At 42.9% G+C, this 19914-nt stretch overlaps 1 protein-coding gene across 2 annotated transcripts in view; it reads left to right on the forward strand.

The window, feature by feature from the left end:
- Window positions 1-19914, forward strand: part of SCUBE3 (signal peptide, CUB domain and EGF like domain containing 3) — a 1095585-nt gene that overhangs the window by 772280 nt on the left and 303391 nt on the right. Inside the window, exons 7-8 of one of the 2 annotated variants that reach the window (XM_086923233.1) lie at window positions 4541-4588; window positions 8849-8896. The exons of the other annotated variant lie outside the window; for it this stretch is intronic. Of the exons in view, the coding sequence (XP_086779359.1) occupies window positions 4541-4588; window positions 8849-8896 (96 nt within the window). The remainder of the gene's footprint in view (window positions 1-4540; window positions 4589-8848; window positions 8897-19914) is intronic. 2 annotated transcript variants of the gene reach the window in all.

The following is a 19914-nucleotide window of genomic DNA, read 5'->3' on the forward strand; positions in this document are numbered from 1 at the left end:
TCAAAAAATGGTTCGAAAAATTAGGGTTAAGCGACTTCTGGTTTGACCCCGATTCCCTTACAAGTAGTTCAAAGCACATCTTGAAGCAAAGGTACTGGGACTATATTAGAGACTCAGTGCTTGCAAATCCCAGAACAGGGACTCTAACTTCAACATTTTTTGAAATTAAAATGAACATGCAATTAGAGCCCTTTATGGACGAAATCCACCCTCCATTGGCTAAAAGCCCATACCTAAAATTCCGCTATGGCATTTTACCATTAAAAGATAGAACAACTGGCTGGAATTGTAATAAGGGATTGACTGGGGTTGCGGGCTCTAACATATGTGAGTCATGCGAAATGGGGGTGAAAGAAGATGAGTCCCATGTTTTATTTATATGCCCAGCATACCTTAAAGCAAGGAAAAAATGGCTCAAGCCGATTTGTAATAGGCTAGGCCTTAGACAAACCAAGGTTGGTCTAAGAATATTTAAAGGTGATACTGCACAACCGATTGTGTTTAGCCTAAGTCGTTTTTTCCTATGTGTTGCCTTGATTAGGAAAAAGAAAAATCAGAGAATTTAAATATAAAGAGGCTATGTTATTGATTGTCTGTTAGTATAATGCTGCCTGTCTTATTGTTATGGTGTATATCACTTTTTAAACATAACAGATATTTAATTTATTATTTTACTTCTGTGTATAATTAGCTAGTGCTCCATATAGAAAGGGGACCGACTAGGAACTAGTGGATGACTTTTGCGTATTTTGCACAAACAAGATGTGATGATAAATTTTTACCCACTGCTGCTACTTACTATGTATTATAATGATGTATCGTGATTTTTTTATGTATTGTATCTTACAAGGTTTTTTAAACCGAATAAAGATTGAAATGAAAATGAATGAATTAATTTTATCAGCATCTCCACGCGTAGGTAACAGTGTATTAATTGTGTACTTATCTTGCATCTTCGGGCAAGAATCCGACCGAAGGGCTAGTTTAGTGGCAACCCCTTTGTGGGTCATAATATGACTTGGATGTGAATAAAAATATTGAGTTTAGTAGGCAAATACTACTGTCCAGTACAAAATGTCAATCAGTCGCTTTACCTCCTCTTGAAAGGCCAAGTAGCGTGGCCCGTCCCGTCCTCCTCAGGCCTCTGAGGGCCACAGAGGGCCCGCCCTTTGCCTGGGCTTAGCCTGGCGTCGCCCGCGCGGGTCCCGCGGGACGGGCGGCGTTCCGGTGTTTAATAGCGCCTCCGGGCGCAGCCAGTGACGTCCCGGGTGCGCCGCTAGTCCCTGGGGCACCTGGGAACTGAAGTCCTTCGCTGTGTCGGTCCGGACGTTGCCCTCACGGCGCTGTGCAGGTGAGCAGGTGGGCAGAATGAAGCTAAGCCGTTGCCCTCACGGCGAGAATGGTGGCGAGTGCAGTCTTGCCTGGAAAAGTGCCCCCCACAGAGCGCTCGGCGCTCCGGTGTTTAATAGCGCCTCCAGGCGCAGCCAGTGTTGTCCCGGGTGCGCCGCTAGTCCCTGGGGCACCTGGGGACTGAAGTCCTTCGCTGTGTCGGTCCGGCCGTTGCCCTCACAGCGCTGTGCAGGTGGGCAGAATGAAGCTAAGCCATTGCCCTCACGGCGAGAATGGTGGCGAGTGCAGTCTTGCCTGGAAAAGTGCCCCCCTGGCAAATAAACTGGAACTCTCTGGTGGATCCCGGCACACAAGGAGCACCGGCACCTTACTGCTCAAGCCAAAGAAATTCAATAAGCTTAAAACCTACAACCGTACATTCTCAGGCATTGCCCGAGAATCTGGAATGCCCTTCCAGTGAAAACAAGGCTTATTCCATCCACCTTTGGTTTCAAAAGGGAAATGAAAGAACTACTAATGAACAATGCACTGATCTAGAAACTTTGCTCCTCTTACCTCGAGTCTTTTGGTTATCCTAACTATTACATGTCATCTATTGCGACCCATTGTTGCCTGCCATAATGTCCCTTTTGTTCTTGATATATATTTTCCTAAATTTCCTGCTGCAATTGTCTTCTACCTATTTCCCTCCACTATGTAATTTTTACTCCTGTGACACATTGACCTACTTGTAACTTGTTATGTCTTTTGAACTATGTTCCTTTTCTTCGTCATCCTTATGTAAAGCGCTCTGATACCCACCCACCTGGGTCATGTTCGCGCTATACAAAACTTACAAATAAATAAATAATAAATAGCAACGAAAGTTGGTGTACCAAGAGCTTGCCGCATCCGGCAGGGACATTGCCCGACATTGGAAATCCACAGTGCCCACCACATAGTTAATAAAACGTAGAGGTGCTGATCTAGGCCAGGGCGGAGGAAGCAGCACTCTGACTGGAGGACTCAAGGGGGCTCTTAGGAATACGATTTCAGATCTCTGGCAGGCGGTAGTAACTAACTTTGAAAATGCAGATAGAGATGAGATATGAGTGCTCAGGGACCAGTGCGGGGATGGAGCTGGGTTGGCCGCCCCAGGTGGTACGAGTTTTGGTGGTGGTGGCTTTCCCCTGCTCAAATACAGGAATCGCCAGCACCCCACGCTCTTACATGCAGCCGTTGTAGGGCAGCAAATGCAGGGACCGCCGCGGGAGGCCAACGATCTAGGTACACCACTGTCAGGGAAATAGGGATGGCAGCGGCCTTATACATGAGAAGAGAATAAAAGAAAGCGGGCTGAGACGTGGAGGGGTAGGCTGGGATACTATCACCCCACCTTAGAGAACATAGCAGCACACTCCTCCTGTTACCTCCTGGAAACCACTACTGTAGCGTGAACGCCCCAAAATGTACAGCTGCTTGGGAAAGTTAAATGTTACACTTGCTATGTTTACAATGTACTCGGGGGAGTTTTCACAATGATTCACAGAGACGAATATGCACAGTAATGATGCATACCCTAACGAGCTGCTGTACTAACTTTATTGTTAAAACGAGAACATGTAATGAGTAAAGATTATAAAACAAACTGTATGTGTCCCCCTGAAGTAAGATTTTAAAAAGCATCATGTTGTGGATATTTTATGAGTTAACTTGTGGTACAAAACGAAATTCCTCTCGTGGATATAAGGGATTCAGACTACACTAAAAATAAGGCTCATTCCCATGAAAGTGCAAAGCTACATCGGAATCCTCTCAGAAGAGTTTGCGTATAAAACGATAATCCAGTAGTAACATAGAGTAGGCATTGGCCAATGGATACTTGGTTTTAGTGCCCTACAGTTACCATGTATTGCTTCTGCTAAATGTGAATCGGCCAAGGAGCTCTTATTTACCATACTTTATTGAAAGTGTAATAGTTCAGTGTTTTGGAATGTGAAGTGTAAACACGGAGAAGTAACTCCATTCATTTAAACTCATTAATCAATGTGTAGGGCATTGAAAGTATTTTTATGTGCATGAAAATATCTCTTCCCGAAAACGCTAATTGAAGAGAAATGTGTTATTGATTTAGTTTTTTTTAATTCAGCTAACCACGAAGAATTTAAGAAAATGAACTAAGCCAGAGTGGCTAAAAAAATCATATTTTACAGGTCAAGATGCACAAGCATGATAAGAAATCACAGGTCAAAGAAGGAGACATGTCAAGTAACAGGCAGGCTGTGATGGTTCAGCATGGATTTTTGGTTGGTAAACAGATGCCAGATAAAGGATGCAGATGGAATGATTTCCTACACATAGCCATGGACGGAGACACATAGGGTAGAAGGGTGTGGCATAGTTCCTGGTAAAAAAGCAGGCTCATGGTCATAGGCTTGGCAGCACAGATCATGTTTTGGTAGAACATGGTTGCAGGTTTCTTAAGTGTGATTGAAGATGAAGTCGTTTTGGTGAGGTAATAGAGAAGTATGTCTCCTTGTGCCAGGGCACTCTATGTGAATGCACAGGTGATGTTGCGTAAACAGGGATAGTGTATAAACACTTCAGTTGAGTGTAGAACTCATGACACTGTGTCAAAAACTGTCTCATGATAGGCGAACAGAGATTGAGGTGAAATTCATGAGGAAGGGTGGAAGAGACAGGTCATGAGGCAGGGTGGAAGAGATAGGTCATGAGGCAGGGTGAAAGCGACGGGTCATGGTGGAATGCCAATAACTGTATTTGAAGCCATAAATAAGTGTGGAGGAAGCAAAGGGCACGGCGGTAAAAGGTGAGCTTCAGCTTAGAAGCAGAGACCATGGTGAGCAAGCACAATATTGTTTGAGCCATGTTTTGTGAGCACCAGTGTGAAAGGTACAAATTGGGCACGGAGTACAGCAAGTATAGTGGAAAGAAAATGTAATTTTGTGGACCACACACTAGGGTGGGAAACTATGGGCAAAGGTGTGCAAGGGTTATGCTGAAATGACTAGTTTAAGGAGTGGCCAGAGTAGGTCAGCTCATGGTGGTTCCCATCATAATGTGCATGAGTAGATTTTATTGCAAAGAGAGGTAATTGTGGGGAGGTACAATGATGGGAAGGGGGATCATAAAGAGGGGCTTGATCTGGTAGATAAGGAACACCACTCATACTTTTTTTTTTAATTTAAAGCAACAACGGCACTGCGCCCAGACAGCCACGTCAGGAGTGTCAGTGAAGGTAAGAGCCCCATTCACGCTTACTCTTGTGCCTGGTGCCTGTGGCCGAAGGTGAGAAACCTTTATATCGTCCCAGACCTCTGTTCTCATTAAACTGGCCCTGAATGCCATAAGTGAGACCCCTTACACTCTTAAATCTAGTGTGATGCCATAAGTGAGAATCCTTAACCACTCATCTCCCACAGCTGGCACTTGTAGTAGGAGGCGAAGAGCCCATATCAACCCCATACATTATTCCAAGCCCTAGTATTTGGTATATTTGGCAGAGAGGTGTCCCTAATATTCCATGACATGTTTACTCTGTCGATGCATAGCAAAAGGAAGAACCTTTGCAGTCAATCCTTCATACCTTATCCCAGTGACTGAAGCTACATTTTACCCTATTTTCGTCCTCTGGCTTATAATTTCTAAACTTGCAGGTGCACATGAGACACATTCACAATACTATGAACTCTCTGCTCCTTTCTTGTGTTTTTTTTACCTCTCCCTATGTGTGTGTGTGTGTGTGTGTGTGTGTGTGTGTGTGTGTGTGGGTGTGTGTGTGTGTGTATATATATATATATATATGTGTGTTATTGTTGCTGTTAACATCGCAAACTAACGCTATGAAATTCAACTTCTTCTTTCTCTAAATTCGACCCAACTCTAATCACTCATCAGTTTATTACTCGGCTTGCCTAGCCCTTAAGCCTCCTTTAGGCTCTTGTATGTGAAAGGTAACCTTCCAAGGTAGTTGGCTTATGATTTGATTATGCTTCCGGTTTACATAAGTATAAGTCTGGACGAACACTATGGATACTTGAGTGTCTGAGTTTATGACACCTTGTGATAAGGAATATTTTGAATGTCAGATACAGATTGAGAGAGGGAAGTATTTCATGGTTTCGAGATCTTTTAATATTAGAGCCTTTTTGATAATGGGATGGGTTGATGGTAAAATATCGAAGAAAAGAGCAGAAATGTTGAGTTCTGGAAACCTTCATCACGAGGGTTATGCGTTGGTGTGGTAGTGGTTCAAATGGCTTAAGAAGTAGTAAATGGAGGAGGGGAGAGAATCTTCAGCACACATTGGCTTTAAATTGTGACATACACCAATGCAAATTGAATATTTGCATATAAAGGTGATTTGAAGCAAAGACTATTTGAGTGTTGGACAGTGACCCGCAACCCTGTGCGAGGTGAATAGTTAAGTGCGAGCAACCTTCTTCATCCAGTAACAAGATACAATTTAGAGGATATGAAATACCCCTGATCAGAAGGGAATTACATGAAAACATGTATCTGAGCCTTGGGCGAAGTATAGGTTTTCAGTGTAATAGACTTTTTGGATGTGCACTAGTTGCAAAAGACAGGGACACTGATCCCAGGAAAGGTGTGATATTTAATAGCCAGCAAGGAAAAGGGAATAATTGAATATGAGACTGCTCTGAGGCACAGGCATCTTTCAGATATTCACAATGGAACTGAGAGTGACAGAGTGAGACATCTTTGAATGGTTATAAAGTCATAATCCCAAGGAGGATAGTATTTTACTTGTAAATACTACCCAAACAAGTGAATAACTGAGTGCGTCTGTTCCTTTCTGTCCAAAAGGAGATTCATGGATTTGCTTGATGGGGCCCCCATAAGTGAGAGATATGGACTTAAGTTGACAACTTCCTTCTATCCCAAGCAGAAAGGGAACTGTGGCAGGGAAGTAATTAAACAGGATACTTTTTAAGAGAAAATAAATGATTGAAGTTGCTATTTCCAAGACAGGGGACCTTTATAAGAATGCTGTTTTTTCATGTGCTTTGGTTAGTGTACGTTTTGTTTATTCTTTTATGGCACTATACTATAGATTGCACATTAAACTGTCTGTGCCAGTGCAAGTAGTCACACTGTAGTTAGTATCTTGGGAGTGATGGTCACATTTCCACTGAATGTGGAGCTTGCTCATTCTCTGTTTGCAGGACTTATCTCTCTATGTTCAATTAGAATGACTAAGTAGGGAAGTAACTGCAACAGGTCTGTTCAGGAGGATCTAAGGGAATAATTCCTATGAAAATATCAAGACGCCACTGTGTTTCTGCCACAATGATAAGAGCATGGCCGGAATTAACTAGTCTGAAATGCGTAGTGCAGCAGATCTGTTTAGCTGTTTTTTTTGCTTGTGCTGTAGCATGTGTTCTTGTTGATCAGTACCATATGTACATTTTTGATAATTGAGGCTCAGTATGTAAAGAGACCTCAGGCAGCCAGGCTTAGTGTATATAATACTCTCCATTAGAAGTTCTGGCACACAAGTTGTAGACAAATTATTATGTTGCATATAAACTGATCTCTTTTGACACACCGCACAAGTAATGTTCTATGCAAATTCTAAACCAAAGTGTAATGTAAAAAACAGACCTAAAAGGCAATCGTTCCCAGTAAGTGACCACACGCTACCAGCCTGGAAGCTCACTTGCTCTAAAGCTTCTAGTAGTTCAGAACCTTAGACTTGTATGCCGAACAGCCTCACGGGCTCTCTTGACCACAAAACGTCTAACAGAGTTTGTAAGGCTTATTCTCTTCACCTGACTAGTTGCTCATTCAAAGTGACAATACCTGCTAGCCATCATTGCAAACTCAATAAGCCTACTTCACATCGTTGAGGCTCAACTAATCCAACTAGGATTTTCTTCCTAGTATCTGCTACTTTTCCTTTACCGCTCCTGCTAAACTCTCACTGTCCTAATTGTTCATCAAAGAGGTCCAACCATCCCTATCCATTCATTAAAAAATCCTCAAGCCATTCTTTGTGCTGTCATCAAGCGAGGATTGTTTGCAACTGACTGGATTCCCTTGCATACCAGATTGTGAATCTCAGGCAACCATCACTCTTCTTGCTAGAGAATGTATTCTCAGTCTTTGCCTACTATGAGTGTCATCAATGCTATATTTGATTACAGGCCACCGCATCCTATTTTGTATGTAAGTTGTTGAAGTATTTGGATATGGTATGTCTGGATAGCTTCTTTGCAGTGTAATTTATTAAAGAGATGTGCAAGCTGCATATTCTGGAGGAACAGCGTGATTTCTACATTACATTTACTTTGCTTTCTTGCCCCAGTGTAACTAGCACCCTACTCTACTTGTACTTGGCTGAGTCCTACATTTTAAGTGTTTTTCCTGCATGCTCTGTCTGAGATGGCACAGTGTATAGATTTGAGATTGCCATGCCTATATACAATGAACCTGCTTCAGCCCTACTTTCAAGTTGGCTTCAATGCACCTTGACTCTTTCTTAGAAAGGTGCCCGTCTCTAGCAAACCAGCCACGTGACGAGGATTCAGGATGCCTGCTTTCTTTGCAGCGGGGTAAATTATTTATTTACTTGGTGTTTATAACATGCACACCAAAAACGGAACCGTATCTAGGTATGAGTAAAAAGGGGAGCTCGAAGGAAAAGTCACAGCAGGGGTAGCCATAATCAGCAACCAGCTATCAAGAAAAAAACTGGTATTTCAGTACTTAAACTTGAGATGTCCTGGATGTCTGAACTGTTTCAGAGCTGCCCGGGGTATAGATATGTTATATTTCTAGTTTTGAAGTGTCCTCCGTGTATCTGAAATGTATCCTGATCATCAGGAGATGTTAGGTTGTTAGCAATACTGTTAGGGCACCAACATGCCCATTAAGTGGCTCAGTGCTCAACGGACAGCCATGCTGCAGAGCTGATAGGGTTATCACTTTGCTGTGAGAATAGCCCTGTCTTCAGAGGTGTACTCTAAGCTTATTTGTCCTACTAGGTAAAGATTCTCCTGCTTAGAGCACTGTACTACCTTTAAGGAAACATTTCTGGCTACCTCCTACATGGCTGTCCGCATTCTAGTTTGACGAAGTATCATGTTGCCTATTCTGGAGCAGTAGGATGTCTGTGTTTTAAATGCTTTCAACTTATCTGGTAACCCTGGATATACCTTATTTCGTGAATGGACCTATGTATTGTGTCCCATGGAGCAAGCAGTCTTGTTTTTGCTGATGGATTTAGAAGGATTTTCAATGATTACAAGCATTCTGTGTGTCTTTTGATTCTTTAGGCTTCAAAGTTGAAATAGCATTACTGGTACTCTGTCGGATATCTTACCTCTGCTACATTGGATGGGTGGGATGATTCTTCCAACTGTGGTGTCTGTAGGTAGAAAACATGTGGGGAGGAGGAGGGGAGAGTGATAAATTGATATGAAAAACATTTCTGGACACTGTTTCTAAAACACTTTTTTATAATGTCAAACAGGGGAGAGACGGCTTGAGCAACTCGTTACCCCCCAGATGTTTTCTAATGGTAAATATTTTTGTTTGGTCTCTGTAGCCATTCTCCCGTGCCCTCATTACTAACTTCTTGTCTTTTGTTGTCTCTCACCCTTGCTCCCTCTAATTTCCATTCTTCCTTTGACTCTCCTGCATCCTTCTTCTTCCCGTCTTTCATTTCTCCCTTCCCTTCACACTTGTCATACCTGTCTACCTACCCCTCCCTCTTTCATGTTTCTACCGCCTTCCTTTCTCTGTTTCTCAGTTCTATTAGTTGCTTTTACACAGTCCTCCTCCTGTTTTGGTTTTACTTGCTTTCTTGTGGTTTTTTCTCAATTTCCATCGAGATTTCAACTCTCGATGTGTTTGCCTTGGCCACCTGGGCCTTCTAGCTAACTGCACGCTTGGGATTCTGATCATTGCGTTTGAGCAGCTATCTAATATTTTTGGCCATAGCCTGCTGCCTCTGTCTGCGCGGTCCCTTTAAGCAGCATTTCTAACGGTCTGTCCCTCTGCTTCTGCTTAAGCCTGTTCAGCCCCTTTAAGCGGCTATTTATAACACTGTGTTCCTCTATGACTACTTTTTCCTATCTGACCTCTGTGAGCAGATGTTTACTAAGATACCTGTGCTTGCTTGATCTCTTTTAACAGCTGTGCCTTACACTGTGTAAAACTCTGCTTTCCATATTTCACCTGCCTGGCTTCCCCAGTCGGAGCTTCTAGCTTGATACCACCCTATTCCTGCATGTGTTTTTCCTGGCTCCGCTGAACAACTGTTCCCAACACTCTCCCCCGTCTTCAGAGTCCCTTCTGTCTTGCATATTGCCTTGCCCTCTCGACTGCTGTTATTATTGGTGTGGCCCCTCCCTTGCTGCCTTTGCACTGCGTAATCCAACATGGCTTTGGAGTTGGCTTTGCATGTTGCCATTGGTAAGAATGCTTGGGACCGAATAAGAAAACAAATTTGGGGGGTTGGGAAGATTCTGCACAGAGGAACAGCGAAAAATCACCCACGTTCCTCCCAGAAAATTAATACATCCGCCAGGAGAGGTAACTAGAATTAAAATATTACAGGTATACATTTCCCATGCAGTTGGAGAACATTTACACACGCGTACTGTTCAACAATATTAATGCCCTCTAAACTTTGTTTCACTTTGGCGCTGCAGACGACAAACCAAGAATATTCAAGTCAACCTTGAGCATGCCCCGAAAAGGACAGTCACGCACAAACTGCAAGACCACATCCCTTCTGCTTCGGAGAAAGCACAGCCCTGCTTGTGATTCAGCCTAGTTAGACTCATCAGTGAGGTGCATTGAATATCCTGTTGCAGAGCGTGCTAATGGACCCACATTGGGGCACATCGATTTCACCTCCGGTGTTTCAACGAGAAAAACAATAATACAATAAACTAAATGGTCATATTCTGGAACACATTCCACTCCATCGACTTGTTTTGCACGCTGTGTCACCACTGATAGGAACTGTCAGTATGCACATCAAACTGTGGCATATGAAAAGGAAGCTATTTGGAGCTGGTTGACTTACTTTCCCCTACAGGGGCTGATGTATCCCACCTCATATAACCAGCCATTTTTAATACTTTTGCTTCCACCCAAAGCATGAGTAAATACTTTTTTTTAATAAAAAGGAACTGTTACAAGAATTCTTAGTAGAGCAAAGTTTCATGTTAATCAAAGTTTTGTGCCCACAATATGACAAAGAAGCCAGATGTGATTGAGGGGAACTGAACGAATAACACTTGTACGTCTTGTTCAGATTAGTTGGTGAGACTCAGATGAGAGTAGGAGTAACATTCGATGAGTGGCGGCATTTCCTCACTTCTATTGTCCCATCTGTTCTTGTCTTCTGTTATCAACATACTTCTCTTGCTTTCCTCTCTTGCTTTCTTTTTCGTCATGTCTACCTCCACATTCTGTCATTTTCTTGTTCTCCCAGTCTCTCGTTCATGACAGTCAAGCCGGTAGGCAGAGTTAAGTAATAACGATTTGGCCACTTACAGGTCCTAACATATGCATGGGCTGTACATCAGGTCTAACTGTAGATGTTAGATTGACCTAGAACTAAACAAGAATCCGCCGAATGCATCACCAGCTCACAAATCACATACCCTGTAAATCCTTCAGAAATCCCTCCTCTACTCAAGAATTATTGAACATCGGCGTAGCACTCCCATAGTGGAAATCCATGCTCAGAAGGGTGCTGAAAATCCTCGAAGAACATCTGTCATATATGTTTCGGTTTCAACCATGACTGAAGGAGTGGAATGAACCTGGATGCCGATAATGAACAAGAAGTGCCACGGAAATTCTTGAATCTATGGATACTCTACTACTACTGCCCTCTGAAGGGTACTCAATAAATCTTTAGCTCCTCATTGCCATTACGTGAGCTGGCCATCAATGTGCAAATCAATCTAACTCTGTCTCCAAAGGAGCAGTCTGACATGAGCTGTTGAGCTGCCTACACTCTGAATCACATAAGCAGAGCGTACATGTTTCTACCTTTTTGAGTGTCACCGGCACTTTGAAGCATGGGACGTAGCTACAGTAAACCGGGTGCCCATATGTAGACATCCACACACCATTGGGATCCTCTAAGTCATATACAACTTGGATAACTGCATTGAAGCCCCATTGACAAACTGGAACTATGACAATTGAAAGAATGCCAGGTATCTTAGATTCAAAATGATGGATGGTGTCATGTACCTCTGGGACCCAAAATGAGTGAGAGGTTCATACAGGAGTGAGATACGTTATCACTTAATATGTTATCTTTTAATCGGTTACCTACTCCTTGGATCCACCAGTAGTCACAAAGACTGAAATAGTAGAAAATACACATGGGACCTGATATGGACCTTCTCTCAAAAACATTTGAAAATGTACCTGGCATATTGGGATTGCCAAAAGTGAAGTGATATGTGAACAGGTTATCTGGATATGGAGGAGTCAACTATATTTAGAAACTTCCATCTGGGACTTGTCACAAGAGAGATGTCAACTACACCTACCTATTATCTGCAATAAGTAAAGACGAGTAAGGCCAAGATATGACACAAATGATGGGTTACATACATCTCGGAACTGATGTGCACCTGGGTACTTTCCCTTAAGCAATAGGACTTCTGGCTGAGGCGTTTCATCCACTTGATGTCTATCTGCTACGAGCTAAGGGCCATATACATCATGGTATTCTGGCATACTCTTCTCCTGCTGTGCAAGTTAATTTGGACACCCCGTATGCATAAACGTGTCTTAACAGACATGGACAGAAATACACCTGTTTTGTTAAGAGGTGAAAGAGTGACTCTTCATTCGCAGTCATGCCTGTGCACACAACATCTTTCCCTATTAACTGTATAACATGGACTGCCCCAACCCATTTCCTGTTTTTCCACCTTTGAGTGTTGTGATGAATTGCTTAGGTTTATGGCTCCCGATCCCATTTCTTCTGTCTTACTGTTGTTTTAATTTATTTTTTTCTGTTCAGTTCAGTAGCTAACATTCCAGCTCCCTGCCAATTTTTATTTATATATTTACTTATTTTTATTAGCTGACGAAATATAACTCAGTTCCCTCTGTAATCATGTTTGGGAATGTCCCATGCAACCAGATTCAAGCAATGCCTTGGGTGACTGCCTGTGTCACCTGCCTGGGGAATCGTCCCAGGGCATCTGTGCAGGTCTCTGTACGGTGATCAGCAGAATGCCTCAATGCTGTTCTGAGGGTCAGGTCTTCATATCCATGTCCCTCAATTGTCAGAGAAACAGTCCTCCGCAAGGGGAAAGTTTCAGGTCAGGAGATTGACAACCCTGGTGGATCGTACCGCAGGTACTTTTACTATTGATTGCAGTATGGTAAAGGGTTGCCATGACTTTCACTAGCAGTCCATTTATACCTTGGTACCATGAATTTAAGTAGGCTATTCAATCAACTCTTGAGAAGGTCAGTCGACCTTTTCATTTAGATGCCGCGCGTCACATCTACTTGGTCTTGGTAAGTAGTAATTTGCCTTGTTTTTTGTCCTCAAATGGATCAAGTTATGGCACAATATCTTACTGATACTCATTCTCTGTCTTACCATTCCAATCATTGGTACAATGGTGAAAAGGTGCCATCAAGATATTGGGATCGGCATCTGCTGTGGACCCTCCTTGACACCTCTAGATTTCATTTAACATTTCATTAAGTCTCATGAATGTAAAATGTTTTAAAAAATAACCTAGAAAAGCTATTCACTAGCACCAATATTAAGTTTTCAATTTGCAAAAAGTAGTGTTTTGACAAAGAAGTCATGCTTCTTCAGTACCAGAGTTGATCTGTGCTAATGAGAACCCGTGCCAAGAAGCTTCATTTTGACCTTGATGTTGGGAATCTCTGTGTTGTTCCTCCTGATGAGTTTTTATAGTTCTGTTTGACTTGACAGAAATTGAATAACAATACTATTGTTTCTTCTTACGTGATTATCTGATTAGAGCTGGTTAGGATCCTTTCATATTCAAAATCCTTTAGTACTATTTTTAGGGTAGCATGTCGGTGCTAAGAATTGTTAGTAGTAATATACATTTTCACACCCAAAAACCTGGTTCTTTACCTATATGTCAATCTTTTATTCAGAAAAAATCTATCAAGGTTTCCAGGTTGCTCTCTTTCTTGGTTAGGTCACCCTAATGTCCTTAATAGAAAGGGTTTTAATACACCATTTTTTTCAATTGCAGGTTAGATTGAGAGAAGAAAATGTAGCCTTTTCACTAGTAGCAGATCTCCTTTCACACGGTTTTATGGGTAGACTCAGTACAGCCAATCCCTCTTAGTTATGGAGGTTCCAGTGTATGGCTACATATCTTAACTTTGAACATGCCACAAATTCATTTTGTTTTTGAAAAGCATTATATCTAAATCTGAGACTCCCAGACGTGAGCCTTGTTTCTTATATAGTAATCTCCTGGTCTACTCTGCAGTAGCTACAGCTATAATTTCTAAAGGCAAAGGGCTTTCACCCAAGCATCTCTCAAAATGAAGGGAATAGGTTTGCCAATTTAAGACTGCTGTGGGTACAACTACAGCTCCAGGTATGTTCCTAATCCCATGTCCTGTTACTGCCAGACAAGTCTGCAGATTACCTGGCACTACATGTTAAAATCAAGAACGAGTATGTGTCTGGCATGAAGAAGGTTAATAGGGAGCAATCATTGTCTCCCTCAGTAGTTTCTTTGCACAGACAAGCATGCTTGAGAGCCTTCACCAGAATGTTCAGCAACATGGGATGGCTATTCCTTCGACAGGAATACGTTGTTTTCTTCTTTAACAGGAGGATGAGGTATGCTGGATTGCAAATCTGAGTCAGTGACAGCCCCCACTTTTATTTCCATCTCAGCTACTTCTTCACGTCGTGATGGTTCAACCCTCCTGATCAAACTAGTAGAACACTACATCAAACAATAATTATCATCATGGTGATTCTAGTGCACTCAGTGCCTGTTTACTGCCCCTCTGTACACCCACTGTGCCAGCTCTTCTGATAAATGCTGTGCTTTCACCAGCGTGTGGTGGGAAAAAGTGAACATTAAGGTGGAATTGTTGGTGATCCCCCCGGCATTGAAGAGAAGGGCCCTGGTGTGCCCAAAGACGTGCTAGATAAACTGTTGTATGTATGTTAGATTCATGCTATCTTTTAAGCACAGTTTTAGATTTTCCCTTTTTTGCTGCTTCGGCACGGCTGTCCAAACAAAATGTTGTTAAGGAGCTGAGCTCTATGCCGCTATGATCAAGGAATTACGCACTGTTCTCATTTATATTTCGTTAATGATGTGCTATACACACCCCAACTCTGCCTCCCTTCACTTGCCAGTAACATCCGCCTTGAATATGAAGCAGTGGAATGAGAACTGTGCCTGAGTTTGTCGCAGTTGAACTGCATGTGCCTGGGGTCTATCCAGTGCTGGAACACTCACCTTTGTCTGCTAGTATTAGGTTTTAAGTGCACTGCTGTCAATGAAGGAGTATCCTATAGATGAAACTCTTTGTGATGAAATGAGCCCTAATTCACTGGAAAATGCAGCCAATGAAAATGTGGTGTATGTGAGCCCCGACAGATGGATACAGTCTCCCCCAAGAGAGCTGTCATCATATCTGGGTTACTCATCATTTGAAATAGTGATGTGCACTTTGGACTTGCATGACTTTAAAATGTCACCATCACCTGAACAAACCACATAGTCCTAAGATTCCCAGTCTTATACATTTCTGTACCAAAGTATGTCCGGTAAGTAGTGAAGGGATCAGGATTGGAAGAGCTGTTGTTAATCATTGCTTAAGACCATATCCAGTTTATGAGGTTCGACAAACCTACAGGAACTACCGTGTGTAGACAGAATAAGATAAAATGCTTTGTTGTGGCAGCATTTCCTGTAACTGAAATTTCCATCAGATTTATGAAATGTAGTGTTTTGTTTGAGGGAGATGCCTGGGTGCATTGATTGCAGCTTGTTTAAACGTTGTAATCAGGATGTGTCACACTGTCTGCAGACTGGGAGGAGAATGCTTTGTTCTTCTTGTGAGATTCAACCCTCGCTCGCTGAGCTATGTGTGGCTCGGTGAGTCACTTTATGCCTTTTACTTACATTCTGAGTCACGCAGGAATACACAAAGTATCAGAAGAGAAAGCATGTAGCCAGAAAACTCCCTCCCACCCACGGCCACCCTCAGCATTCCTTGGCTTTAATGATGCCCATTCACCTCATCCCCTGTGAAGCCCAGGCCGTCTTTTATTGAAAAGAAGTGCATCTCCCCAAGTCCTACTTTATGTACCTTACGTAGATGAGGTCCTCGATGAGCCACAGATCAGAGCGGTCAAGGTGAGCGGTAAGAAAAGGTGGAGAGGCTCAGGGAAGCAAGTGCAGGAAAGAGCAGAGCATAGAGAGAGCTCATGTTAAGAAGCTTGCATGTGCCTAGTTTTAATGGCAAGTGCAGCAAAGAACAAACCTGCACTCAAGCCATGAGCTATGGAGAGACTGTAAGTTAAAAGTGATCCATTTACAAGACAAGTCAAAGTTTTCATTTTCTACAAGTTCTTGTGGGATAGCATTATTTAGTGACAAATAATGCTTAAAGCATCAGAAAGGACAGATAGATACTATATTGGAAACGGGATGCAGAGACACTGTAAGCGGATCCTTTGCAGTGAAAACGTAATCTTTTGGCAGATTTGTTGACTGTACACGTTTGTGGACGTGTCTTCGAGTGGGTGGATCACAGAAATATCTGAGAATCATGTCCAGGTCTGTTGACAAGGGCCATTTCAGGTACTCTTATGGATTGAGTGGGGATCAGATTGTAATGTCCAAGCATCCAAAAGTGGAGTATTAGCAGGAAAGTTAAGCTTGCCTAGAACCCACGTGCAGATCAAGAATTCTTTTTCCATCAAGTTCTACAAAATTCCTCTTATTTTTCAATGAAGACATAGCTTCCTTCTAAAGGGTGACATTTGTCTTAAAAAGGTAGGAGCTTTCTTCCCCCGTCCCTCTCACCTCCCATGTAACTGCAAGGTAAATTATTTAAAATTATAATACATCTTGATACCCTGTATTAATCCATCAGCTTTTCAGAGGTTGCAGCTAGGGTTAGCAGTGTTATTTATAACCAGAGCATTTGTGGTAAACAGATATTGTTGTAAGATGTTTCTAGTGATAGCACATTATGCAACTGACCTTAGTTTCCCTGGCTGTATAACTACACAATTGAAGTGCAAGCAACAGGAGGTGCTGAAGAAAAGGATTCTCATGAACATTCAAGATCATACATTACCATGAGGGTGGAAGACATGCTATATGGACTGGCAGAAGTTAGACATTCCTTAGAGGGCAAGAGAAACAGAGAGTAAATATGAAACCTGAAAATAGCATAGAAGAAACCTAGCAGTCCCAGCATAATGGCAAAAGCAGATCAAAATCTAAATCTTGGACTGAATTCATAGTAAAAAAAAAAGAATCACAAGAGGGGATGAGGGAGTTTGTCGAAGGTCGAAAAACAAAATCAGTTGAACGTGTAACCCCTAACGGTCTACAAAAACAATCCACAAACCTGGCAGTGGGCCCTGTCAGCAGAACACAGTTTTACTTTCAGGTCGCAGTCCGCCCCCATTGAAACCTCCCCTTCCAAGAAAACAGAAAAGAGTTCAGGGGTGGGGCAGCGCAATTAAAAGTAGGTATGTGAGTGGAGAGGCAGGATGACACAAGCATACTAGTGGTGAGACCATCGTCGGGCACCTGCCGACGTGATCCGTCGCTTTACCAATGTTAAGCGTGCCAGAACCATTATTTTCAACTGTAGATGAGGTTTGAGTGATGTTCACTGGGCCTATCGTTTTCATGCAATGGCTAGAAATGGCACCTTAATGGTCCTGCAATATTTGAGCGCAACGATCCTTCATGTTAGACTGGTTGAGTGTGTACCCATGCCTACTCAGGTGTAGAAAAATGCCTGACTAACGCAGAATGTATGTGATGTCTAGACTTACTTGATGTTTGCATGATGCCTACATCTACTTAGAGCTGTGTCTGTAGCTCAAACTAGCATATGGTAATGCTAACGCTATTTAGTTTAAATATGTATGCTGCTAGATAGTGGGTGTGCCGACCCGCGTGCTCAGGCTGAAGTCTGTGTTTCATTACTACTTATTGTTTACTAATTACCCAACTGTAAAAGCTTACATTTCGGAGCAATGTTACGCAGCAGTACTGGGCTATACGTGGGTGGTGGGGAAATATAGCTCATGAGAAAGCATTTTTCCATTCGATTATTTGAGAGGTTGCACCACTAACCAAGCTTGACACACTCCTCCGTCCTCAGAGAAACTTGAGTGTATCTTATGCGGAGGCCTGAGGAAGGAGGATTCTTTGCTTTATTTGTTAATACTATTTGTTCCCCACAATACTCATCCAGTCCCTCATGGAAGGGTGCCCCTAAACAACATATGGAAGACATTCCTACCGTCCTCGCACACTCAGCAGAAGTCACATTTGAGACTTAGTCAGTTAGAGGGCCCGTCGAACTCGAGTTAGGTGTAGACGTTCTAGGCCTGAAAATACCGAGATTGAACTGGGGACTTTCTAGAGAGATGCTTGTTAATAAGGGCATTCCCCTAGTATGGTGCCTGTGAGATTGGGTCACTTTGAACTGTCTGTGCACTGGTCCTACAATACATCACATTATTTGACTACACCACTAGATAGCTACAGTTGCATCGGAAAAGTCCCAGGCACATATGCAGTAATGGTTAAGAGGGAGTCTCAGAAAAAGTGCATGCCATGTTAAAGAAACATGTCCATTCGACTTTTGAGTCAGTGATCACTAATCCTGGAGTCAGCGCTCCTTTCCAACCACTGAGGGATGCCCCCATGAATGGGTTATGAAAAGAAGGAACTATGCATCGATAATGTGGCCCAAACTGCACACACTGAACAAACCAGTGACCTGCCTTTTCTTGAAGCATATTTCTGCGTAAGAGAGAAGCATGCACTGCTGTTACCTGTGCTTTACCCGTTCTGTAGGGTGAGGCACACTTGCACTGCTGCTGCATGTGCTCTCCTTATCATGTGACCGCAAAGCTCAGTCTGGCCGATCTGAGCGACTCTTGCCCGGCTGAGTCCTATATCCAAGGTATGTTAGCACTGCTGCTGTCTATGATGTATCTGTTCTGTGTGAGGGACTGTTGCACTGCGGATTTTATTGCCTTTTGCGGGAGTTCCAGTGAACCATTCACAGTGGGCACTTCCCATGCCGAGGAAGCTTGATTTGCTGCACCTGTGCCAAATATTTGGGCGAATCTTGCTCTGCTGCTGTCCCTACTGTGCGTGCAATGAACAGTTCTAGAACTTCTCTTACTTGCCATGTAGGATCAGAGGACAATATTTTTAGGAAAATGTTCTTCTGCTGTCTGTTGTGGTCCAGTTATGCGCTCGAGGAAAGTGTTTCTTGTTGTTGTCACATTTTTTACTGTGACGTGGATGTTTGCACTGCTGCTGTTCATATTGCACGTTTTCCATCTGTGAGGTACGTTTGGTGCTCCCTAAACTGATGCTCTTCTTTCTGCTATGAAGACGTGTGCTTTTGCTGCGTTGTGCATGCCTCCATTGCTGTCTCAGCTGCCCCTAAACTGTGTGCCTGAAAGATAATCCCACTGTGCTGTATCAAGGTTTGTGTGTGTGAGGTGCATACTGACCGTGGTAGAAAAGCTTTTGCCACAGGTGCCCACAATGGCCCCGATGCATGTAGATGCAGGAGACTTCCATCCATCCTGTGCTTTTTCTACGGGCAGAAAGGCTGCACTTCTAGAATTGCTATATTTGTACTTTCCCAGTTGTTCGCTCTACCATTTTCCTGTGCGTGAGGGAAGTCGCCTCTAGTTATGCCTCTACTCCCTCGAGTGTGTTTGTGTCTCTGCGCCCGCATTTGTATGTGTGTATGGCCTACGTTGTATGTGATAAACTAGTGCCTTCAACCAACAAGATTGAGCATGTGCAGTTTTCTGGAATGATTGCAGCTGTTTCCAGACTCGGAATCCAGCCAGGAAAGGCTCTTCAGTGCTTGTTGTGAAGGCGGGAGGCGTCTGTTTGTTCAGGTTTTTTTTTTATCAGACCATTCCTACGTCGCTAAATCACAACTAATGCCAAACTAGGAAGGCCATAAGGGCATGCGTGGGGCTCTTTCCTGGACTCATCGGGAGTTTTAACTGAAATTGGGCGAATTTCGGATCTGCTAGACAGTGCACTTACATCACAATGATACACAGGGTCATGTGTAGAGGACAGAGTGATAGCTTGGCTTTAGAGCACATGACTCGATTGAGTGTGCAAGTGCCTAGATTGTGAATAGAATGGTGCTTTATATGACTGTCTTTTACTTATCTAAACATGTATCTCCGGAACCCAAGTGCTGAGGCTCCGGTAACTCTCCTCTGAAAGAACCTCTATTACCTGTTAAGTCAGAGCCTTTGGTTTTAGAGAATCCCATTGAGGTTAGCTG

The sequence above is a fragment of the Lissotriton vulgaris genome, chromosome 5, assembly GCF_964263255.1.
Source record: "Lissotriton vulgaris chromosome 5, aLisVul1.2, whole genome shotgun sequence".
NCBI classification, from domain to species: Eukaryota; Metazoa; Chordata; class Amphibia; order Caudata; family Salamandridae; genus Lissotriton; species Lissotriton vulgaris.